Source organism: Rhincodon typus, chromosome 9 (assembly GCF_021869965.1).
Source record: "Rhincodon typus isolate 14 chromosome 9, sRhiTyp1.1, whole genome shotgun sequence".
In the NCBI taxonomy this organism is placed as follows: domain Eukaryota; kingdom Metazoa; phylum Chordata; class Chondrichthyes; order Orectolobiformes; family Rhincodontidae; genus Rhincodon; species Rhincodon typus.
This window is the reverse complement of record NC_063340.1, coordinates 35662063-35688432: the sequence shown is the minus strand read 5'-3', so window position 1 is coordinate 35688432 and position 26370 is coordinate 35662063. Positions and strand designations below refer to the sequence as shown.

General features: G+C 39.3%; 1 protein-coding gene across 1 annotated transcript in view; it reads right to left on the bottom strand.

Annotated features, from left to right (window-relative positions):
• Positions 1 to 26370, bottom strand: part of rps6ka2 (ribosomal protein S6 kinase, polypeptide 2) — a 215478-nt gene that overhangs the window by 116706 nt on the left and 72402 nt on the right. The window contains exons 4-6 of the mRNA XM_048600975.1: positions 15621 to 15701; positions 9859 to 9938; positions 6629 to 6735 (exon numbers count right to left, since the gene is read on the bottom strand). Of these exons, the coding sequence (XP_048456932.1) occupies positions 6629 to 6735; positions 9859 to 9938; positions 15621 to 15701 (268 nt within the window). The remainder of the gene's footprint in view (positions 1 to 6628; positions 6736 to 9858; positions 9939 to 15620; positions 15702 to 26370) is intronic.

Sequence of the window (26370 nt, the reverse complement as noted above, 5' to 3'; positions counted from 1 at the left end):
GAAAGTGTTGTCAAAGGATTCTTAATGAGTTTCTGCATTACATTTTATAGGTGGTATACACTGTTGGTCCTGTGAATTTCTGACGAACAGAGTGTTGTTGAAAGTGATGGATGGGGTGCCAATCAAGGGGGTTGCTTTTTCCTTGAGTGTTGAGCTTCTTGAATGTGTTGGATTTGCACTCATCCAGGCAAGTAAGGAGTATTTCATAATACTCCTGCCTTGTGCCTTGCAGACGGTGGACAGGCTTTGGAGATTCTGGAGGTAAGATACTCACTTCAGGATCCTTAGCCTCTGAACTGCTCTTGTAACAACAGTATTTATCTGGTTTGTTCTGTTCCTGATCAATGGTAACTCCCAGAATATTGAATGAATTGTCAGAATTTGTCTTTTGGATTAGTCATTAAACTGAAGTTTCGTGTGCCTTTTCAGATCGACATGATTATGTAAATGATTTGAGTACAGGACTATATTTGTAAGTTGTGATCACTCTGCTGGTATTATTCGTTATTTATTGCATTTTCTGTCGTGTCATCCTGCTGTACATATTTTTTTCTGTTTGCTTACAAATCAGCAACCTCAAAAATAATTTCACTAGCCATGAAGAGTTTTAATATAACATTTAATATAACACATGTGCTGATTTTAACTCTAGGTCAGTTTTGGGTAGCAGCATTTTTATTTCAGTTTAAAATTCATCATAGAACATAGAACAGTATAGAACAGGAGTAAGCCCTTCTGCCATGATGTCTGCACCATCCATGATGACATTCTAAACTAATCCCATCCGCCTGCACATGGTTCACATTACGCTATCCCCTGCCTGCTCATGTCTGTCTAAATGCCTCTTAAATGTTGCTATCGTATTTGATTTGACTACATCCCCTGGTAGCATGTTCCATGCACGTTCCTTGTACCTACCATGCTCTGTGTAAAAAACATGCCCTGCATATCTCCATTAAACTTTCCCACTCTCACATTAAACACATGCCCCCTAGTACTTGACATCTATGCCTCTCATAAGTTTATATATCTCTATCTACCTGATAGTCCAGTGAAAACAAACCAAGTTTACCGCTAAAACACCCCAATCCAGGTAACGTCCTGGTAACCCTCTCCAAAGCTTTCACATCATTCCTATAGTGTGGTGACCAGAACTACACACAGTACTCCAAATGTAACCAAACAAAAATTTGATGTAACCTCACCATGACTGCCAACTATCATACTCAATCCCCTGAACAACGAAGGCAAGCATACCATATGCTTTCTTTACCAACTTATCTACTTGTGTTGTGACTTTTAGGGAGTTATGGACTTGCACCCCAAGATCCCTCTATATATTAATGCTCCTAAAATTTATCACATCACACTTATCCAGATTACACTCCATCTGCCATTTCTCTGTGCAACTTTCTAACTGATCTAAATTCTGCTGTATCCTTTGGAAAACTTCTTCACTATCCACAACTCCATTACTAATCAGACCACCCACAGTTTCATCCAAATCATTTATATATATTACAAACAACAGAGATGGCAGCACTGAACCTTGTGGGACACCATTGGTCACAGACCTCCAGTCAGAAAAATACCCCTCCACAATTACTCTCTGTCTTCTATGAACAAGCCAATTTTATATCTAACATACCAACTCATCATGGATCCAATGTGATTGAATCTTCTGAATCAGCCTACCATGAAGCACCTTGTCAAATGCTTTAGTGACATCCATGTAGACAGCATCCACTACCTTAACTTCATCAACCATCTCCTTCATGTCCTGAAAAACTCAATCAAGTTTGTGACACAAGACCATCCCCACATTCAATACCAAATGCCTCACTGGCGAGTTTCAAAATGGATTATCTGACATAACCAGAAACTTTAGAGGTTCAACTTTCTGTAGATTAGGCACAAGCCTATTTAAAACGGAATTCACGTCTCAAAGAGAGGGTATGTTTCCTTCCAGATGCTTTAGCTATTTCATTGTTACAAGAAGTTTGAGCAGAAATTTGTTGCAGACAAGCTTCAGGTTTTTGATACCTTCCTTAAGATACTGCTACAGATTTTAAATCCAGCCTTAATTTTACATCTGGGTGAGCTCTGGAAGGGTGATTTCTTTTTGTCTCAATTTAACAAACATCTGAGGTAATCCACAAAAGCAACAGGGTAAGTTCTGTTGAAGCCAATTGTGAAAATATAATAGCAGAGTTGAAAAACATTTTACTAAGAAGAATGCTGAGTATTGAGGATTTCAGTGACAAGACTCTTTATTCAATCTGCTGCTTATAAATAAATTCAACAGTTTTATTGCATAGAATTACATTAGAAAAATCAACACCTCTGGTGTGGAACGATTACAACTATGCATAGTAAAAGGAGCTAAAGAAATGATAGTATAAACACTATCATATATTCATTAGAAAAAAATTACACTACCGAGGAAGAAGTGGACGGCCAATGTTATTACTATGTTTAAAAAGAAAAATAGAACAAGTGTGGAAATTGTAGACATTAGCTTAACATTGATATGTGAATTAAGATCAGAACATGTGGAGTAGCAAAACGACTACAAAATATAAAACAGAAATTAAGGGTAGCTATTCAGGTTATTAAAAGATAGGAAGAGTGGTTTTACAAGGATTGCTGGTGGGACCACAGATGTTCACAATTTGCATAAACGTTTTTGGGTTCAGGATCAGAAATACCATTTCAATAGTTCCAAATCATGAATTGGGGAATACAGCTAATAGAAAGCAAGACAAAGACAAATGGAAAAATAAAGTTAATAAATTTAAAGAATAGGTGTATAAATGGCAATATAATTTTAATACAGGTGAATGTGAGATGGTGCATTTTGATAGGAGGTAAAAAATGGCTTGCAAAATAAGAATTTATCTGAGATGCTGGAGTAAAGGATGTATATTCACAAATCATTGAAAGTTGCAAAACCAGTTAACAAGGTCATAAAAATGCTCAGAAAACATGTGGATTCATTTCTAATGAATAGAAATGAAAAGCAGTGACATTACACAATATACTTGTGCAGAACCTTGATTAGAAAACAACATGCATAGTTCTGGTGCAAGATTTTTCCTATGGGATCACATCATACAGCAGGAAAATTTACTTCATACTTCAGTAATTTTGGCAAAGTACCTTGTGCCAATGTAACAGCTCAGCTCTTTCCTTTTTAGATTTGAGCGTGCAATAAAAATACAGCATTTCTCTTATTCCACGTTGCTTACCAGCTAAGAATGGTCTCACTTGGGAACTGCACTGGAAGTCAAACCCTGTCTTCCTGGAGTCATCACAAAAGTTGGATATTTTAATAAAATTATGTGGAATGTCACAATTGTGTTTTAGACCCAGTTGACAAAAAGCATGACAAGTTTTATGTACTTTATAAGAATTACTATTTATTGTAAGCAAATAGATTCTAGCTACAGGTAAACAATTATGAACTGTTGGTATTTAACTCTATTATTTAAAACTCTAACCACCTTCTAAATGCCCCCTTACATACACAGATCCAAAAAAACCACATGGGTGTTATGGATGTCAGGAAAGCAGGGAAAGTGATTAAGTGTCTCTTTCATAGGATATGCTGAGATGGTTTTTGTGCTGATCAGAACATTATTTCTTGGTTTTCCTTCTCTAGATGCTTCCGCTGGTTTTTGGAAGGCAAAAGGCAGCTGGTTCACATTTAGAAAAGCTCTCTGGCTCATTAACTAAAAGTCATAGCTTATAGCAACTGATAAAGGAAAATCAAACTGGTCTCCTTTATGTGTAAAGTGGATTTTACTGCAGAGAACTGAGACAGCATCCTGAGCTGGTGCAGATCTATGACCTTCTTGTTATCATGTGTACAACATCAATCTGTCCAGCTGAGTACTATTCATATAGTCGTTGGAAGGCAGAAGGCTTTTCTTATCAATAACTGATTACTAGTTCACAGACCAATCAGCTACTTGTTGCCCACTGAATCTCCATTTGTACATGCTCTTGGTTCCAGCTCATCTGCTGCTGCTAGAACTAGCAACTGTGGAAAACAGTGCTTACAATAAGTCCACCTTTATCCTCAACTGAGAATTCCCTGTTACCGTGGTTGACAAGACCCTCAGCCATGTTCAGCACATTTCCCACACTTCTGTCCTCATCCCTTTTCTTCCTTCCTACAGCAGCAACAGTCTTCACTTTCTACCCCACCCACATTGAAAGGATCATACTCCACCACCTCCAGCAGATGCCACCACCAGACATATACTCCCCTCCCCTCCTTCGTCTGCATTCTGCAGAGCTTGTTCCCTCTGGTCTGATTCTCTTCTCCTCCACTCCCAACACCTCCCACACCCCATGGCACCTTCCCATGCAATCACAAAGATGTAAAACACTTGCCCATTTACCTCCTCTGTTCTCACCATCCAAGGCTCCAGACATACTTTCCAATGATTTACCTGTACTTTATTCCATCTAGTCTACTATATTTGTTGCTCACAATATGGTATCCACTGAATTAGGACAATAAAATGCAGACTAGATGGCTGCTTTGTGGATCATCTATGTCTTGTCTGTAAAAATGACCCTGACTTTCCAATTGCCTGCCACTTCAACACACCATCTTGTTCCCATGTTAACATTTCTGTCTCAGGCCTACTACAGTGCTCCAGCAAGGTTTAACACAAGCTGGAAGAACAACATCTCATCTTTTGCTTTGAGACTTTACAACCTTCAAGACTCAAAATTGAGTTTAAGAATATCAGAGCATGAACACCCGACTCCTTGTCTACTACCTACCCGACACACAGGTCCTGTCATGACATGGTTTGCTTGCAGCATAGCCTACCCATTTTCAACTACTCACAGTCCCCATTAACGCCTGTCTGTCTCTCCTTCTCTGGCTTACTATCAACAATCTACTTGTCTGTCTACCTTTTTTTCTCTTTCTCTCAGGGCTCCATCTCCACCTATCCACTTATTCCACTCTCCCAACACCACCACTATCTGTCATCAGCATATATATCATCTTTTCCCAGCTGCTATCAATTCTGAAGAAGGGTAACTGGACTCAAAATGTTCACTCGGCTTCCTCTCCACAGATACTGGCAGACCTGCTGAGTTTCTCCAGCAATTTCTGTTCTTGTTTGCTTCAAATCTCCAATATCTGCAGTTTATTTGTTTTAATTTAGTGCTTACAATGAGTGTCAGGTTTGTTGCTTTCAAATATGTTGCAATCTTTCACCAATCCTTTGCTTTAAAACAGTTCCATTCCCATTTCAGGCAATTAAAAATACAGAAAAATATAAGGACACATTCTTTACACTGGAGACAAACAATCTACAGAGACCCTTTTACACTGATAGAGTACCAATGGTGGCAATGCAGTCAACAGTACACTGGAATTAACAGGCTGGTGGCAGTTATTGTATATGTATATTACGTGTATGTGTGCACCTTTATACATGTGAATATGTACTACATCAATTTGTGTATTTGTTTGGGCTTCTGCAAACACAAAAGAAGCCACACTTCTCAGTAAGTTTCTTAAAAATATATTCCATGTTAGAAACGGAACAAAAGCAAAACAAATACTCTTGTTGCCTAGTTTAAATTAAGTCATGCATGGAAGTAATCAGAATTTTGTGCACATCTTATAGAGTCATTGAGTCATACAGCATGGAAACAGACCTTTCGGTCCAACTAGTCCATACCGGCCATGTTCCCCAACAGTTTGAAAGTCTCTTTGTCCAGTTATCTGTTTAGTTGTCAAGTAATTTCTGAAGTGCTCATAAGTAGCACAGATTCTGTCTTTTTTGTTCCAGCTTCTTTCTTTCACTTGTAGAACAATTTTAAATTCCTTCATTGTGATGCTATCCTGCAGTTTTACTTTGAATACATATGATACTTACTGGAGATTGGAGTCATCAAATGTTTTTATTTTCAATTGAAAACTTTCCCTGAACTTTTGTATCAATAATTTACATAATATTAAAATGCTTTGCAGCTATCTACTGCCGACAAATGAAAATTACGGAAGCAACAGCATTAGGATTCAGTCAGTTGTGCTTTCGGCCATCAACCATCCAGACTCCAAGCTCTGGAATTACCTCCTTAAATCTCCCACCTCACCCCTCTTTTAAAAGAGTGATGCAGATTAGTCAGTCCTCTTAACACTTCCTTTGACTTGGTGGCAACTTTTGTCTGATTAATGTACAAAAGTATTCACAGAGTGTAAAGGTACTGTATAAATGCAAGCTATGTTATACATAAGCCTATCTTTACAAACTTGATCTGCCTGCAGTGTTTTGAACTGGATTGAAGCGCTAGTGGTTAGGCACATTTAAAGTGGTAAGCTAAGAACTTTATACAAGAAGATGCAGGAAGGATGTTTTCGGTGACTGGGGAACCCAGAACCAGGGGTCACAATGTAAGGACAATGGATAGGCCACCTAGGACAGAGATGAGGAGAAACCACTGCATCCAGAGAGTGGTGAGACTGCAGAATCCCTGCCACAAGAACTCTCCAGTCCAAAACATTGAAGACGCTCAAGAAAGATGTAGGTACAGCTCCTAGGACCAATCTCATAAATGTTATTTTGTCTGAATGAGTGAGAGAAACATTTCTTACTTTTCTGGTTTTAAGTCCCTGTAAATGATCCCAAGGCCATGCAGGTGGTCTAAAGCCAAGGCCAGCTCAGCTAGATAGAATTTGACATCTTCTTCTGTAAACATCACCTGCCAGAAGAATGTGATGCAATTAGTGGTTAACTGACTATTTGACACATGAAGGATTTCATGCTTCTCAAATGATCGAATGTTTTATAATGCTTAAGCACAGTATAAGATATTTAATATGACAGACATTCAAAAAGAGAATGCAGGCCTCCAGATCAATAAAACAGAAATTGCTGGAGAAAGTCAGTAGATCTGGCAGCATCTGCGGACAGAAAGCAGAGTTTACATTTCAGGTCCAGTGACCCTTCGTCACAACTGGATCAGAAATGTTAACTCTGCTTTCTCTCCAGAGACGCTGCCAATCCTGCTGACCTTCTACAGCAATTTCTGTTTTTGTTTCAGACTTCCAGCATTCACAGTTCTTTGTTTTACTTCAGATAAACAATTTTGTTTCAAGTCACAGTTCTTTCTCACTTAGTTTTATTTGTATTTTCACAATTTTTAAAAGTATCTTTAATCGTTTGCATCTCCAAAACCAATTTTCTACCCATTTTTATATCATTCAAAGGAATAATAGAAAACCATTCAACCAAAAAAATTGCTTGATGGTGATTGAGTCACCTTTATAGGGTAACAGAGCACAGTGGAATTCAATCATCCAATGGAGTAATCCAGAAAGTCCCACTTTCCTGCTCAATCCCATAGTTCTGCATATTTATTTGCATCAAGACAACTCCAATTTCCTGTTGAAATCATTGTTCTGGGGGAATAACAGTTTATTGTAGTCCAGTCTGAAAAATAGCCATTTCATAGAATCCCTACAGTGCAAATAGATGCCATTTGGCCCATCGACTCTACACCGATGCTCCGAAGAGCATCCCACCCTATCCCTGTAATACAGAATTTTACCATGACTAATCAATATAGCCTGCACATCTTGGACACTATGGAACAAATTAGCAGGGCCAATCCACCCAACCTGAACATCTCTGGACTGTGGAAGAAAACCGGAGCACCCAGACGAAATCCACGCAGAGACAGGGAGAATGTGCAAACTCCACACAGTCGGTCACTCAAGGCTGGAATCAAACCCAGGTGCTATGCAGCAACAGTGCTAACCACTGGGCCACCGTGCTGCCCATTTATGATTCCCTGTTTTCTGCCCCAAAGCCAATTTTTTTTTAATCAAATGGGCACTTATAGTCCCCCAGGTGTGTTAATTAGAATTTGATGTGCTACTTTATTAGACACATTCTTAAAATCCATATAGGCAACATCCACTGGCCTTGGTGGGGTTGGAAGCAGGTTACCTTTCAACCTGAGTTAGCAACTCTCCCAGTCTGATCTGAGGTAGATTTTGGAGAACAGGAGGGGAAGCTGTGTGTGTTTTTGGTTTTCTTTCTCTGTTGCACTCACTCTGTGCACATAACTTTGTGACTCCCTTATTGCCTTTCTGCACACACACTCTCAATTGCTCATTTGCACATGCATTCTCGCACTCTCAGACATATGTTTTTACTCATTGACAAAAACAGACACACTCCCTTGCGCACTCTGGCACTTGTGCACAGACACTTTCACTCTCGTGAGTCGACATATGCTCAAACTTGTGCACATGCACACTCAGGCGTATGTGTGTGCAAACATTCCCTCACAGACACATTTGTGTATGCACACACTCCCTCACACACACACATTCTCTCATGCATTTTCACATGTGCATTCACATTCTTATATGCATTCTTGCAATCATGGGCCCACATATTCTTGCACTGATGCACGCACATTCTCAGCTGCACACACTCTACCTCTTATGGAAGCACACTTTGGCTCTAGTGCACACATAACTCTGCCTCTTGTGTATTTACATTCTCATGTGCTCTTGCGAGCATACTTTTGTATTTGCACACACACGCAGACATTATTTTTCCAATAGTATGCAATGGTTTTATGGTCATCATTAGACTTTTAATTCTGGATTTTTTTGATTTCAAATTCTACCACCTGTGTGGTCCCCCACAGCATTACCTGGGTGTTTGGATTGTGAGCGCAGTGACTATACCAGCGGGCTGTCACCTCTGCATGGTGCGCCAAACACCAAGCAGAGGCAAATTAGAGCCTATACAGGAAGTAAAGGCGCAAAAAGGAAAGAGGCATCTTGAAGCCACTCTAATTTGACCTTTGGTTGATTTTTACAATATTTTGAATTCTTCAGTAAGCATTGTATGAGCAGTTTATCACTTAAATGGGGAATTGCACTTTCTATTGGCTCTTGGGAATTAATGACTTTTTTTGGAAAACAGCTTTATTATCTTTCTCTCAGATGCAGAAAAATCATGCATTTCTGGGAGAATTAAAGATTTTTCCCCAAACCATACTAGTTCTGGCCTCGAGGTTTCAAGAAGAAAAGAGCAGCATATTAACCCAGTGTGGTACCCAATCTCTGAATGACATAGTTTGAGATTAAAGCTATATTGCATTTTATTGAGTTTAATATTTTCTAGCTAGTTTATGTCAAATAACTGGATCTTAATTTCTTTTACAATTCTCAGTATAAAATGGAATTTTCAGATAAGAAGTAAAGCCAGGAATCCATTTAATTATTTTGTTGATTCAGGTGAATATAAAAACTTTCACCACATTGTTGGAAGGCGGATAGGGAGCTCTTGAATGTCTTTGCTAATCTGGCTCTCTCAATCAACACAACTCACTGTAGATTAGTGGGAAAAATCAACAAAATTAATTACTGAAAGTCAAATTCGAGTGGCTTCAGATGCCTCTCCATTTCAATTACCTCTAATATTTGTTGTTGATCTGAAGCCCCGCTTTCTGACTTCCCACATGACAATGTGACACTCAACAAATGTATTACACGTATTACTTTCAAGCAAAGGATGTGGTAAGATTGTATTAACATGCTCAAATGCAACAATTCTTTGCTGTCTAAGACATTAGAGAAAACTATCAGGTTTCAAACTTTCTAAACAACAGTCATATGTTGCAACTTTCACAAAAGTAAGTAACCATGTATCTCTAAACAAAACTGGATATTTGATAGAATTTGGAAACTCTGCTAAAACACTAATGGACATTCAGTATGCTGGACCTGAGATGCAATTGAGTCTTGACACTGCTGAGGATTTTCTCTTGTAATAGTGGGCATTAAAATTTTTGCTAACTTACCTCTTTGGATAGTCTTGTAAAAAGATCACCGCCTCTTAGGAAATCCAAAATCAGATACAATTTTCCTTCAGTCTGGAATGCTGCAGGTGAGACAAAAGGGAATCAACCTGATTTTATAATTTTATTTATAAACTTTTAAAGCATTGAAATAACTACTAGAAAAAGCATTAAATTTAGGAAGAAATTAAGAAAGCAGGAAAAAGTATGGGAAAGTGGCCTAATGTGGAGAGAATATAACCAAAGATATAGAAATGGTTTATTTCATGTAGCAAAGAATGAGAAAGCATTCCAGATGAATAACAGATGAATTATATGGCTGGAGAAATGGTGTGGGAGGGAGAGATTCAGGTTCCTGGGACATTTGCCCTGGTCCTGCCCAGATGCCACAAGAATCAGTGCTGGGTCCACTGCCTTTCGTCATTTATATAAATGATTTGGAAGTGAATATAGGAGGCATGGTCAGTAACTTTGCAGATGACACCAAAATAGGTGGTGTAGTTGAGTGTAGTCAAAGTACAAGGGGAGCTTGATCAAATGGGTCAATGGGCTGAGGAGTAGCAGATGGAGTTTAATTTAGAAAACTGTGAGGTGTTGCATTTTGATAAGGCAACAGGGCAGTACTTATACAATTAATGGTAGCGGCCAGGGGAGTATTGTTGAACAAAGAGACTTAGGGATGCAGGTTCATAGTTCCCTGAAAGTGAAGTTGCAGGCAGACAGGGTGGTGAAGGCAGCATTTAGCACACTTGCCTTCATTGATCAGAATATTGAGTATAGGACTTGGGACGTCATGTTCCAGCTGCACCGAACATTGGTGAGGACAGTTTTAGAATATCGTGCATAGTCTGATCGCCTTTTTCTGGAAGGATGTTGTTAAACTTGAGAGGGTGCAGAAAAGATTTACAAGAATGTTGCCAGGACTGGAGAATTTAAGTTGTAGGGAGAGGCTGAATAGGCTGGGACATTTTTCCTTGGAGCATCAGATGCTGAGGGGTGACCTTATAGAGGTTTATAAAATCATGAGGGGCATGGATACAGTGAGCAGGCAAGGTCTTTTTCCTAGGGTAGGGGAATCCAAAACTGGAAGGTATAGGTTTCAGATGAGAGGGGAAAGATTTCAAAGGACTTGAGGGGTAATATTTTCACACAGAGGGTGATGTGTGTATGGAATGAGCTGCTGGAGGAAGTAGTGGCGGCTGATACATTTACAACACTTAAAAGGTATCTGGGTGGGCGTATGAATAGGAAAGGTTTAGAGAGATATGGGCTAAATGCTGGCAAATGGGTCTAGGTCAGATTGGAATGTCTGGTCGGTGGGAACGAATTGGACTGAAAAGTCTGTTTCTGTGCTGTATGACTCTATGACTCTATGCAACAGATAAATCTAAATAAAGAGAATTATGAGGGCATGAATTGCACATTGGCTAGGAAAGAATTGGAGAAACTTATTAAAGGGGTTGATGTTGGATAGACAATGGTTAATATTTAAAGAACATATGCGTAAATAACAATTATTCACTCCTATTTGGTGCAAAACTAAAAGCGAAATGTGTTTCAACCATGGTTTACAAAGTGGATTAGGGATAGTATTAGATCTGAAGAGGAAACATATGAAATTTCAAGAAAAAGAGGCAAAGTGGAGAAATTGTTGGAGTCTATTAAAGAAGACATGGGTTTATGAAAGGTAAACTATCCCTAACAAATCTATTGGAGTTTTTGAGAATTCACCAAACACCAAAACCAAATTATTGAAGATCCTTAGTCAGCACATGACCATCTAAAAGGACAAAAGCAGCGAATACATGGGACCAGCACAACCTGCAAGTTCCTCTACAAGCTACTCACCATCCTGAAATATATCACTATTCCTTCAGGTCAAAGTTCTGGAATTCATTCCTAATGGCATTGCCCATCTACCTACACAACATGGACTGCAGCGATCTAAGAAAGCAGCTCACCACCACTTCTCTATGTCAGTTAGGGACAGCTTGCAATGCCCATGTCCCATGAGTGAATTTTTTAAAAAACATAACTTGTAGAATAGATAGGGGAGAACCAATTGACATGATGTATTTGGATTTTCAGAAGGCCTTTGATACGGTCTCTCACAAGCGGTTAATGGGCAAAGTTAAAGCACATGAGATAGACAGTAATGTACTGGCTTGGATCAAGAACTGGTTGACAGAAAACAAAATGTGGGAATACATGGGTATTTTTCTGAGTGCAGGCAGTAGCTATTGGGCTACAGCAAGGATCAGTGCTTTTTACAATTTTTACAATATATATTTACTATTTGCTATTTACAATATATATAAATTACCTAGAAGAGGGAACACAATTAAACATTTCCAAGTTTGCTGATGACACAAAACTGGGGAGGATTGTGAGTTGTGAGGAGGAGGCAAGGAAGTTTCAAAGTGATTTAGACAAGTAGGGTGAGTGGGCAAATACATGGCAGATGCAGTATAATGTAACTAAAAGTGAACTTATACACTTTTGTGTGAAAACCTGTAAGGAAGAATATTATTTAAATGGCGATACATTGGGAAGTGTGGATATACAAAGGGATTCGGGTGTCCTTGCACACTATTCTTTAAAGTCAGCAGGCAAGTGCAGCAAGCAATTAGGAAAGCAAAATAAAAGTATATTGGCCTTAATTACAAAAGGATTCCAATTCAGAAACAGGAATGCCTTAGTGCAGTTATATCAGGCCTTGGTGCAACCACACCTTGGGAACCGCATGCAGTTTTGGTCTCCCTACGGTTGCAAAGTTGGGTACAGTATTTGTGGATTGGGAGGCAGGATGCTAGAATTTGGTGTCTGTAAAATATTGGTGTTTGCAAAACTGCTAGGGGGGAATGCATTGCACGGTCCCTTTAAAAATTGTACTTTGTCTATGCTTGGAAAAGTTTGTGAGCTTGAAAGCTTGCGAGTACAGAGAGCACCCAAATTGAAACATTTGTATCAAAAGGCTATACCGTTAGCAGGCCAAGCAGCATTTTTACCAATACAACAGGTTCTTGAATTTAGCCAAACAATTTGAACCAGGCACTTAGATACCAAAAACCTATCAAATGTGAATCTGATGGTTTTGACAACCTAGGACCAAACAGAAATTGATGTATCATCATGGGTATATAAGAACAGGGGAATTAGAAACTCAGCAGAGCTAGCTGCCATCTGCTAGAGATAACAACTCTCAGCTCTCAGAGAAAGGACTATCTATTCATAGTAGTACCATGGCACTCCTAGCTAAGACTCCTGACAGAAGAATTGACGGAGAAGACACAGAACATTCTGGAAGATATAACCTGGCTGTAATTTTGAGAGACTAAATTCTATTGTATTGTTATACAAGTGGGACTTGTATTTATTGGAATAGCATACCATTAGAATCTTGCGTTATTTGGGAATAGTTAGGAGTTAGTAGAGATTTGTTTGGTTTGTTAGTAGTTTAGTCAATTTGTTCACTGTCAGAGATTGATAAATAAGTTATTACCTGTTGATTATAAAATGAGTATCAGGGACTTCATAGAATCTCTACTGTGTGCATATAGGCACTTCGGCCCAGCAAGCCCACACCGACCCTCAATGGATCTCACCCAGACCTATTCCCCTATAACTCACCTAATCTACACATCCCTGAACACTATGGGCAACTTAGCATGGCCAATCCACCTACCTTGCACATCTTTGGACTGTGGGAGGAAACCAGGGCACCCAGAGGAAATCCACGCAGACACGGGGGAGAATGTGCAAACTTCACACAGACAGTCACTCCAGGGTGGAATCGAAGTTGCGTTCCTGGTGCTGTGAGGCAGTAGTTCTAACCACTGAGCCACCATGACACCCAAATTTATTTGATTTAACTACTGGAAGTTGCTGAAAGACAGGTTACACCCCTTTTCATGCTTCTTTTAACAGATTATAGGGTGAGGTGCTTCTCTTTGGGTGCTTCAATTTTGGTTCTCAGAGGGGGGGGTCAACCTCGGCTTTATAACACTACCCAAGAAACTTACCATAAAGAGACTGCAATGGAGGTTTACTAGGTTGATGCCGAGGTTGGCAGGGCTAACCTATGAGGAGAGATTGATTCAACTGTGCCTGCATTGACTAGTGTTTAAAAGAGCAAGTGGGAATCTGATTGAAACACATAAAACTCTTAGCAGGTTGGACAGAATAGATGGTGGGAGGATTCCCTGACTGGGGAGTCTAGAAACAGGCTCATAGTCTCAGGATACAGAATAGACCATTTTGTACTGAGATGCTGAAATATTTCTTCACTCAAAGGATAGTGAACCTGTGGAATTCTCAACCACAAAAGGCTATGGAGGCCATGTCACTAAATGCATTCAATAGAGAGATACACTTTGTAGATTTTAAATATATCAAGGAGTATTGGGAGAAAGTGGGAGTAGGGCATTGTGATAGAGGATCAGCCACGATCTTACTGAATGGCAGAGCAGGCTCAAAGGGCTGAATAACCTGCTCATGTTTCTACATTTCAATGAAGGGTGGATAAAAAGGAAAATCTTTCTGCACATCAGTGACTCCATGAAAAGACCATAGTATTAATCAGCGAGTATTTCAAAAAGCTCAACATTCATTGATTGTAAAAAAAAATCAAAAGAGAATATAAGCATGTATGCTTCTGATGATGATAAAATACAATTACAAGTAGTTTTCTATTTATGACAACATCCATGAATGAATAAAACATGATATAAAATGCTGAAACATCCTTCCTCTACAAATATCTCTTTCAAACTCCACCTGAGTACTAATTCAATACCAGGACTATTTTCTTTCATCCTCAGCAGAGCTGAGCTCCAGTCCACTGGAACTGATACTTGTGCCAGTTTTTGCAGGAGACAAGCTTGCCAAATCCTAATGAAGCCTGGAAATTAAAGTGGCTTGAGTTTCTTATTTAGTTCTCTTTCTCTGCAGGGTCTACCTGGCATTATGCCTTCTCTGAAAATGTGCTGAGTTAGGGAGTAATGCAGAGAGAGCAGCATCAGGATTTCTGGTGAGTCAATTACTATATTCAATTCATCATCAAATGATCCACTATGTGCTAAGTTAATAGATAAGAAATCAAGCTGAGTGCAAATTTGTTCCCAGTTCCCAATGTCTGCTCCTGTCATATAAAGGACTGAGCTCAGTTCAAAATTTTCATCTAGATCTTTTAGCTAATGTGATAAGTAGATGATATAATTCACTATTAATGGTGAAAATTAATTGGTATAAGATTCCAACAACAGGAATTAGCTAAATATAACAATAATGCAGTCAGCTGATGAAAAGTGCAGTTTAGGACATAAGGTGGTTAAATTGATTAAAGCGTCACCTCAGTGCATACCTGCAGTTGAAAGAAAGGTGAATATAGTTTAAGCTAGACCTCAGTCACGTAACATATACTTTTTTATAACCTATTCATTTAAAAGGACATTTTGACGAGCAGAGATTAGTCATGGTACTACAAGGAATTTAAATTAAGATAAATGTATAGAAAAGTTGGTTTTATTTTCCTAAAACAGGTGAAATCTGGGAATAACTGGATTTAAATTTCCAAATTATGGCATAAATTGACATGTTACAATGTGTTTTGTGTCTAGATCTAAATATTCAAAGGGATTTAAAAACACCTTTAGCTTAACCAAGTTAGACATTTTAAAGCCCTTTCTTGCTGATTTTCATGTTGATGATGGGAACGATGGAATCAATTACACTAACAAATTTGAAAGGAAAGCACAAAAACTTACCATAGTGCAATTTTACTATGAAAGGATGATTGACTTCAGCCAGTATGTCACGTTCCATTTTTGACCTGACTCGATCACGTACTGAGGAGAAAATTAAGAATTGAGTTAAAGCATTAGTATCTGTTTTAACTTTATAATCTTAACTTAAACAATACAATGAATTCCAGTTGACCACTTCAAATGTCTTATAAGCAAACCCAATAAACTAAAAATTGATCTTATTTCCAAAGAAGGTGAAGTATAAAATACACAACATCTGTAGTCGGCCAGTGGCTCAGTGGTTAGCACTACTGCCTCACAGCACCAAAGAGACCTGGGTTTGATTCCAGTCTTGGGTAATTGTCTGTGAGGAATTTGTACATTCTCCCTGTGTCTGCATGGATATCCTCCAGGTGCTCCAGTTTCCTCCCACAATCCAAAAATGTGCAGCTTAGGTGTATTAGTCATGCTACTTTGCCATAGTGTCCAAGGATGTGCAGGTTAGGTGGACAAGCCAAGGGAAATGCAGAGTTACAGGGATAGGTTGGGGTGGATCTGGGTGGGATGCTTGTCAGAGGGTCAGTGTGAACTTGATGGGCTGAATGGCCTGCTTCTACATTGTATGAAATCAATGATCCTAGGGATAATTTCCCTGACAGGATAAGGGTAAGGTGGCATGATGTTAAATCTACGTAACATGCAAACTATTGGTGAAACTTCATTCAGCCTTTCGGGGTAGCTAGGACCTAGATTACAAGGTTGTGAGTTTTACATACAATAGCAATGTGTGGCACCATGGGGTTTGATTGATTTTAGTGTCACGTGTACTGAAATACAGTGAAAAGCTTTGTTTATGAGTGGTACAGGCAGATCACAGCAAGCAAAGGATGTACAGATCAAAAAGACTTGGAGGCATACAGGTTACATTGTAGGTTACATTTTTGAGGCTACAGTCCATTCAATAGTCCAATTTCAGCCAGAAAGAAGCAGTTCCTGAACCTGTTTGTGCATGTGCTCAGATTTTGTATCTTCTGCCTGAAGGAAGAGGTCGTAGGAGGTAATTACCAGGGTTCTATGAATTCTAGTTATATTCAACTATGCAATATTGAAATGGCTTTAATCATTTCAGTGAGAGGTGGCTGCTAAGGAAGTCAGTTTCTTAATCTTATCCAGCCAATTCTTAAAATATAGTTGTTGAAGGTCAGAGGTCAATTTTTTCACTTCCTGAACCAGCTGGAAAAAGCTAGTTTTCATAAATTTGGACTGAAAACTGTCAAAGAGTGATATAGCCTGTTTTGTAATTCGACCCAGTGAATAGGGATTTGTAAAATTGAAGCTTAGCATGTTGCAACAGCTGAGTTTGTGTTATAGAAAAGCACTGAGTATTATGTTATTTTCTGTCATATAATATGAACATGCTGAACCAGCTTACTGGTTTACATTAGCCCTATGACAATATTTATCATTAAATCTTCTGAAAGGCAAGTAGGTTCAAATACAAGGTTATAATATCATTAAAACATAATAAATGACTTCAATGAAAATAAAAACCTAATCATGAGGTACAAAATCTGGAAGTGGGAGACACCACATCTAAAGGAACTCAAACATGTAATACACACTCCAAATTTGTGCCTCTGACATAACCTATGAGAAAATACAGATAGCTCACAAATAGCACTGTACCTAAATCTTCAATGCAGGAAGACAAAGAATTTTTTAAAAAGTGCAATGACACAATAACTGACAACCTGTCCTGGACTTGCCATGTAGATGCGACAGTCAAGAAGGCACAACAACACCTCTTCTTCCTCAGGCAACTCAGGAAATTTGGCATGTCCATAGGGACCCTTACCATCTTCTGCAGATGCACCAATGAAAGCATACTGTCTGGGTGAATAATGGCCTGGTATAGCAACTGCTCTCCCAGGACCATAAGAAACTACAGAAGATGGTGTGCACAGCCCAGTATATCGTGGAAGGCAACCTTCCGTCCATGGACTCTACTAACATGGGTCGCTGCCACAGAAAGTCAGCTATCATCATCAAAGACCCATCACACCCTGGTAATTACCTCCTACGACCTCTTCCTTCAGGCAGAAGATACAAGAGTCTGAACACACGCACAAGCAGGTTCAGGAACAGCTTATTTCCGGCCGATATTAGACTGTTGAATGGACTCTAGCCTCAAATAATGTAACCTACAATGTAACCTGTATTCCTCTAAGTCTTTTTGATCTGTACATCCGTTGCTTGCTGTGATCTGCCTGTACCACTCATAAACAAAGCTTTTCATTGTATTTCAGTACACGTGACACTAAAATCAATCAATCAAAAATTAAGTTTTTCACTGTATTTTGATACACGTGACAATAAAATCAATCAATCAATAAAATCAATTAATCATAATCTAAAGAGAAGCTATTTTCAAATGCAAACAAATAATATTCTGTACACAAAGGCGTAGTTAGTAGTACAACAAAAAAAGCTTGAGATTTCTGAAGGAGCACATGACTAGAGCAAAGCTTTGAGATCCTTCCTCCCACGTCATGTGCTGATACACACACTGGTTGCTTAATCTGACTATCTGATAGATCCAGGCCATGAAAATGCCACAGTGAAAATCCTGGCCAGTCATCTTTTCCTTAACACCTGAACCTTATTCTTCACTATATCTTTGGTTCCCAAGTGAACAATGGCTACTGATTCCCATCACATGAAATCTCACATTTCCACTTTGATCATCATTGCAGCCTTTGTGTGGTTTTGCAAATAGTGTTCAGTTTCTTTTAAATCTTCCCAAATAATGCTTTGCCTTTGTGATTGCACAAGGGAAGGAACTGAACAAAGAACAAAGAACAAAGAAAATTACAGCACAGGAACAGGTCTTTCAGCCCTCCAAGCCTGCGCCGATCCAGATCCTCTATCTAAACCTGTCGCCTATTTTCCAAGGATCTGTATCCCTCTGCTCCCTGCCCATTCATGTATCTGTCTAGATGCATCTTAAATGACGCTATCGTGCCCGCCTCTACCACCTCTGCTGGCAATGCGTTCCAGGCACCCACCACCCTCTGCGTAAAGAACTTTCAACGCGTATCTCCCTTAAACATTTCCGCTCTCACCTTGAAATTGTGACCCCTAGTAATTGAGTCCCCACTCTGGGAAAAAGCTTCTTGCTATCCACCCCGTCTATACCTCTCATGATTTTGTAGAACTCAATCAGGTCCCCCCTCAACCTCTGTCTTTCTAATGTAAATAATCCTAATCTACTCAACCTCTCTTCATAGCTAGAGCCATCCATACCAGGCAACATCCTGGTGAACCTCCTCTGCACCCTCTCCAAAGCATCCACATCCTTTTGGTAATGTGGCGACCAGAACTGTACGCAGTATTCCAAATGAGGTCGAACCAAAGTCCTATACAACTGTAACATGACCTGCCAACTCTTGTACTCAATACCCCGTCCGATGAATGGAAGCATGCCATATGCCTTCTTGACCACTCTATCGACCTGCGTTGCCACCTTCAGGGTACAATGGACCTGAACACCCAGATCTCTCTGTGCATCAATTTTCCCCAGGGCTTTTCCATTTACCGTATAGTTCGCTCTTGAATTGGATCTTCCAAAACTGCTCCATGCTAACCTGATAGATCATCAGAACAGTCCATATCTAATCCATACTGTGTGGGTGAGAATTTCATTTTCAATCCCCAGTTCATGCTCACTTCGCAGATTTCAGAAAGATAAAAATAGAACTTTGAAATTAGCCTCAGTGCTATTGGACGGAGAGATGCAGGGTTAGCAACACGGGGTATTGGGTACAGATGCAGGCTGTATGTAGGGCCAGCCTTGGTGCCTCGAACCCTTAAAAAGGAAAAGACCTAAAACCACTGACAATACCTGTGCAGAATAACACTGTAAAAACAGGAATTACGAACATACACTAGCCATTCTCCATTAATGTTCATGTTATCCCCCCTAGATTTACAGATTTAAAGCTAACAGGCCAAAAGCAGTTCATGGGTTCAAGAAACCAGCAAGTACTCTTTGGTGAATATCTACATTCTCTAGCATTATGGCAATAAATTGAGGTAGAGCTGTGTCTGAGACTGTGCTATTTAGAGTAGAAAGTTCAATTATTTTATAAGAACTTTCAAATCTATTATTTTCCATAATTAATAAAGGAAAATTAACTACAAAGATATAATGATATCTTGTTTGATTGTATGGTGCTAATGAGCCTTAGTATCATTAACGTGAATCTTAGTTGTGTTCACTCTTTAGCCAGTGAAAAATTAGACTTAATTCTTATTCCCAATGGGGTGGGAAGGGGACAGACAGTGGATACAAGTCAGTTAGGCCTGAACTTACACTTGTGATCCAATGACACAGAGTCAGGTTATACAATCCTAATCCAGGAAAAAATGCCGCAGAACTTTGGATTTTGGCTCCAGGGATAAATGAAAGTGGAAACCATTGCTTCAGATCCATAAGGAGAACAGAAGCAGGCACAGGGGTTGCCAGTTTTGAAAGTTATTTGGGTGAAAGTCCCTCCTTGGTGCTTCAGTATTTTGTTGAAGCTATGAGAAAAATGTCTAAAATGAAAAGCAGTCTTTTAGTCCTTACCCCTTTACCCTGTATGCACACCCATGCCCCATCCATGACAACCCATGCCACTACTTGACTCCCATCTCACCTTTCTTACAATCCATACTATCCTTTGTTCCCTACCCACCCTATAGTCCCTCATACCCTCCTGGAGAAGATCGTTGCCTCCTTGAATCCCTGCCATCCTTGGTGTGTAGGTGCACCCATAGTGCTATTAGGAAGGGAGACCCAGAACTTTAATCCAGTGACAGTGAAGGACTGGGCAATCTAGTTCCAAGTCAGAGTGGTGCATAGCTTGGAGGATAACTTACAGATGTTGCATTCCCAAGCAACTGTCTCCCTGTCCTTCTAGGTGAAGGACAAGGATTTAGAAGGTGCTGTTGAAAAAGCTTTAGTGAGGTTCTAGAATGCATTTTGTACACAGCACACAGTGCTGTAATGTGCATAAATGGTGAAGGGACTGAATGTTGGACGTGATTTAGTGGGTGCCAATCAAGTGGGATGTTTTGTTTTGGATGGTGTTGAGCTGCTTAACTGAATGTTGCCAATCCATGCTCCTCTATCCACCCCATGGTATTTTATAGCCCCGTGACAAATTAGTGCCAACTGTTGTCAACCTAAAGCCACACACCCATCTTTATGTCAACTGGGGTATTTTCCATCATAAGTAGACCTCAGTACCTATGGTGAAATCAAATAAAGTTCTTACCTATCAATTGATTAATACACTATTTCAGAAGGAGACATTTTTGTTGATTAAAATAATCATTAAATACAACTTCCTTTGAATACTTAATCCTTCATAAAACTTAATTCCTTATAGTCCCATTTCAAAACAACTTTAAAGTATTTGGAGTCAAATGCAGTGACACAAATCCACAATGACAAAGACAAGTTGCGAAGGCAGTCATACAGAGCCAATGATGTTGAATTTTGACTTTTGAATTCATGTCTTCAGGGCATTTTCACCGCACAAAAATCAGACATAGGTCAATCCCCAGCAGTTGGCAGGAAGGGTCACCGGACCCAAAACGTTAACTCTGATTTTTTTCTTTGCAGATGCTGCCAGAGCTGCTGAGCTTTTCCAGCTACTTTGTTTTTGTTCCTGATTTACAGCATTTGCAGTTCTTTCGGTTTTTACCAATTATATAATGATGGCCTTCAGGTTTGAACACTGCAGAAAGTTTTTGCAAAGTGCACTTGACCTCTCCTAAACAACACTTTATTTCTTCCAATTAACAACTGACCTTCTCCAAAGGTTCCCAAGGACCACATCCAAAAAGGTACTCTGCCTCTCTAAAGAAACTTTCTAAATTTAGACCGTCTCCTGTCAGGTCCAAAATATATAAATTGAGTTCTGGACATTCTACAAGCAAATATCAGATCCAACAGAAGCGAAGTGTACTTTTACATGTGTAGCAGATTCTGTCCATTTGGGGGAAAAAGGTGGCACAGTAGTCAGCACTGCTACCTCACAGCGCCAGGGACCCGGGTTCGATTCCAGGCTAGGTGGCTGTCTATGTGGAGTTTACACATTCTTCCTGTGTATGAATGCGTTTTTACCAATGCTCCAGTTTCCTCCCACAGTCCAAAGATGTGCAGCTTAAGTGGATTGGCCATGGTAAATTGTCCTGTAGTGTCCAGGGATGTGCAGGCTAGGTGAATGCAGTATTGTAGGGATCGACTGGGTCTGAGTGGGATACTCTTTGGAGGGACAGTGCAGACTTGATGCGCTGAGTAGCGTCGTTCCACACTGCAGGAGTTCTCTGATTCCACTGGGTTGAGGGTGGGACTTTTGAATTCATGTCTTCAGGGCATTTTCACCGCACAAAAACCAGGCATAGGTCAGTCCCCAACTGAATCCCTAAGTATTGGAATCATCTATTTCTCTACAAGATTAAATGATTTAATTTATTTTTTCTTTGTATTTTACATGCAAGTATTGCAAATTTGAGAAGACCAAATCAAATGTACAAGTCAGATTGCTCTTGGCAGCTGCCATTCCTGCAATTCTAAGCAGGAGAGAAAATTACATTCTGTAAACAAGCAGTCTGTCACTGCTTCCAACACTCGGAATTTGATGGCAATTACCCAAAGTTTTAACAGTTTACCATTCTACAGAGTGAGTCTTAAACAAATCCTGAAATACTGAATCCTGAAGAATTACTTTTACGCCCTGTATTGACTGGGAATGATATTTTAAGAACACCCTACAAGGAACAACTTTGTCTAATCCGTTCTTGTTGTTATGTAACCTTGTTGCGACAGCTCGCTGTTTTACTTTAAATTACAATACTTATGCGTAACAATGAAAGAAACTAAGCAAAATACAAAATTTGAAGGGGACAGTAATAAAGTGATATGGGAATAACAAAATCATATAATATATCAGCTATGCAAGATACGGTAATACCGAAATTATACCGTAATCCATGTGTTAAATTCCATTGTGTTTCCACGGCTTTAGGTAGAATGCATTTAAATGGCGATTCAATTGGTGATGAGAAACATGTTAGGCATAATTTTATATTCCCAGTTCTGAAATGTGGAGAATGGAGCGCCGTGGGTCACTAACCAGATAATGAAGAGCAAGACTACCTTCTAATGATCCTATTGGTCAGGAAGTGCAATAAGTGTAGAGTCGAAGTGAACTGGAGCAGTGGAAATCAATACATCTTAAAGGGCATTGCAGCACAATTAAAGGAATGTGTTACTTAAAAGGTAAGTGACCACATGAATGGTAAAACAGTAGCTGAATTTCCGTCCTCAAGGTTCAGGTAAATGGTGGAGAAAAGATCTGAAAATCATTTTCTGGGGTCCCATGGAAATTGAAGAAACAACTCCCAGCCAAAAACCTCAGAGGGAAGTTAATGGTCATTTCCAAACTGCTGGTGTGAAGGTAAAAATGAATGCCATCTCCTGACAGACCTGCAGTAAATCATGCTCTATCACATGTTCAGGCTGCTAAAGAAGATTCTGTGCCCCCTGCCTATCTTAATGTGCTGGATGTCTTGAACCTGACCAGTGATCCCTGTGTCCAGCATTCTAACGAAGCAAATTGAATAAGGTACCCTGAGAAATCTATTTCCCTCATTTCCATAAGTTAGATGTAAGCCGACCTCAATGTAGATTGTATTCTGCACCAATGGACAGGCACACTAAAGTTGGGATGCAGTAGAGATGTACCAAGAAATTCTACATCCCCCATGTGCTGGAAAACAGGTACCAGGGTACCAGGAACTACAAAACAGGAAGATATTCATAACCTTACAAAGTTCTAAAGCACCTTTCAGCCAATGAAGTGGATGAAAGGTATCATCTTTTATACCAAGTAGAAAACAAAGCAGCTAATGTGCATAAACCAGATAAATTGCAATGTGATAATGACCTGAAGTGCATGAGTGAGTGAGTGATTCCATGGAGGAAGAGTAAGAAGGTGAAGGAATATCTATAATAACAACATCAGACTGCACAGCACTACTACTACCGTTGCTGCTTCTGCCACAACAGCATGATCTTCCTGACACCCACCTAATCGACAGTGCTAATAGGTCTCATTCAATGTAAAACTAAACACCACATTTTGGTCCAATGGAACAACAAGCCAACTAGTTTTTGTAAAATAATGCTATGGGGTTTTTTATACTCACCCAAGAAGACAAACAGGAATGTGACTTAATGCCTCAATCAAAAGGTAGAAAGAAAGACTTTCATTTATATAAAGCTCCTCATTACCACCAGAGGTCTCAGAATTCTTTAGTCAATCAAGTGACTTTTGAAGTCCTGAAATATAGGAAAGACAATACCTCCGATAGTGTGATACTTCTTCAATACTGTAAAGAGGTGTCATCCTCTTACCTCACAGTTTAGATACCAGAGGTTGCCTTTCAGGTTCTTTTCTGAGCCGACTATAGGACTTTAAAATAAGCCTTATGTGCAATTATCAGAACTGGATGTAATCTAAAATTGTACTCCTGGCCAGAATACTGTAAAATTTATACATCAATTTCTCCAACATTTATGGAAAAATCCAGGTTGAATTTGATACACACAAAAGTGGAATATTGCCTGGGATGAAAGATAAATACTCCATACAGAGTGCAGAAATTGCTAAGGATGAAGTTGAAAGAGATGCAGAGGTTTTAGTGAAATCAGAGCTCAATATATCCAGCTGTTCCTCATCAGCAATTAACCAAGTAAATTGAGAGCTAAACTATGTGACCTAAATAAACAGATTACATGTAGACGGTATGATCAGCAAGTTCACAGATGACACAAAAATTGATGTGTGGCAAATAGCCAGGGGGAAAGCATTAGATGACAGAATGATACAGACAGGCTTGTCAGATGGGCTGAATAGTGGCAAATGAAACTTAACCCTGAAAAGTATGAGGTGATGTGTTTGGGAGAACCAACAAGGCAAGGGAATACACACTGAATGGCAGGATCCTAGGAAGTACAGAGAATCAGCAGGACATTGGTGTGTATTTCCATAGATCCTTGAAAGCAGCAGGACAGGTAGATAAAGTGGTAAGAAGGTACGTGGGATTCTTGCCTTTATTAGTCAAGGCATTGAATACACAAGCAAGATGGAATTGATAAAATTGTATACATCATTATTTAGACTACAGCTGGAGTATTGTGTGCATTTCTGGTCACCACACAGTCGGAAGAATGTAATTGTAATATAGGGCGCACTGGAAATTCACCAGTATGTTGCCTGGACTGGAAAAATTCAGTATGATAGGCTGGAGTCATTTTCCTTAGAGCAGAGAAGGCTAAGGGAGGATCTGATTGAGGGGTACAATGTTCTAAGGGGCATGGACAGGGTAGATAGGGAATAACTTATTCCCTTAGTAGAGGCGTCAATGTGGGAAGGGCAGGGTGGGGGGGATTAGAGGAAATTTGGAAAGGTTTTGCACCCAGAGGGTGGTGAGTATTTGGAACTCACTGCCTAAAGGAGTGGTAGAGGAGGAATCCTCAAGATATTTAAGAAGTAAAAACCAAAAGAACTGTGGATGCTGTAAATCAGGAACAAAAACAAACTGAGTTGTGAGGAAGGGTCACCGGGCCTGAAACGTTAACTCTGTTTTCTCCTTCGCAGATGCTGCCAGACCTGCTGAGCTTTTCCAGAAATTTTGTTTATATTTAAGAAGTATTCAGATTAGCACTTGAAACAGCATAGCATACAAGGCTACAGGCCAAATGCTAGAAATGAGATTAGAATAGGTCAATGCTTGATGATCAGTGCACACATAATGGCTTTATTCAGTGCTGTGAAAGCCCTATGACGCTATGAGTATATATTGAAGGAAGCAACGTCCAAATTAATACTGAATTTGAGACCTTGTGTGTTCCACAGTTGTTTTGAACAATTTTGTTATCTCCATTACATCTAAAATCTACTTAAAATCATTCAGATCTTTTTAAAACAAAATAAACAATAGTTATAACTCTCTCTTTAACAACAATGCACTTGTACACTAGATATATCACAATCTAAAAGCGTTAAGTGTCTTATAAGCATCATACAACTTTCTTATGAACCAATCTGTAAAGCAATGTAACATCAATATGATCATTGTACACTTGAGAATTTAAAAAGCTAATAAAATAATGTGCAAGAAGATATTGCATCTGTGTTCACAGATATAAACTAGATATAATACACAAAAGGTATATCAGAAATAATTTGTATTTGGGCCAAGCTCAATTCAATGTTATCCTTTCTTTCTCTAATTTCCAGTCATACCACTCAGAACAAGACATGCAAACAGAGCAGCAAACAGTGCAGCTGAAATTAGACTGCAGTTCTCTTATTATTAGTCAGATCCTGTGTTCTGCATTTATTTGTAATTGGCATATTATTTAAATACAAAACTGATGCATGATGCGAATAGATTGAGACAAAAATATCTGATTTTTATTTGTGACAAGTAATCACATATGACAAAAGTAAAATCACTATACCCTACTCTCTCATTACAGAGAGATGACAGGTGGTGAGATTGAATTGAGGATCACCATGTCTCAGGTGAGAGCCAACACTGAGACGGCAGGACTTTCACGGTAACCTCAGCCTGTGCAAGTATTGAATCCGCATTGTTACCATCACTTTACATCACAAACCAGCCATCCAACCATTTCAACTAAACAGCCCTG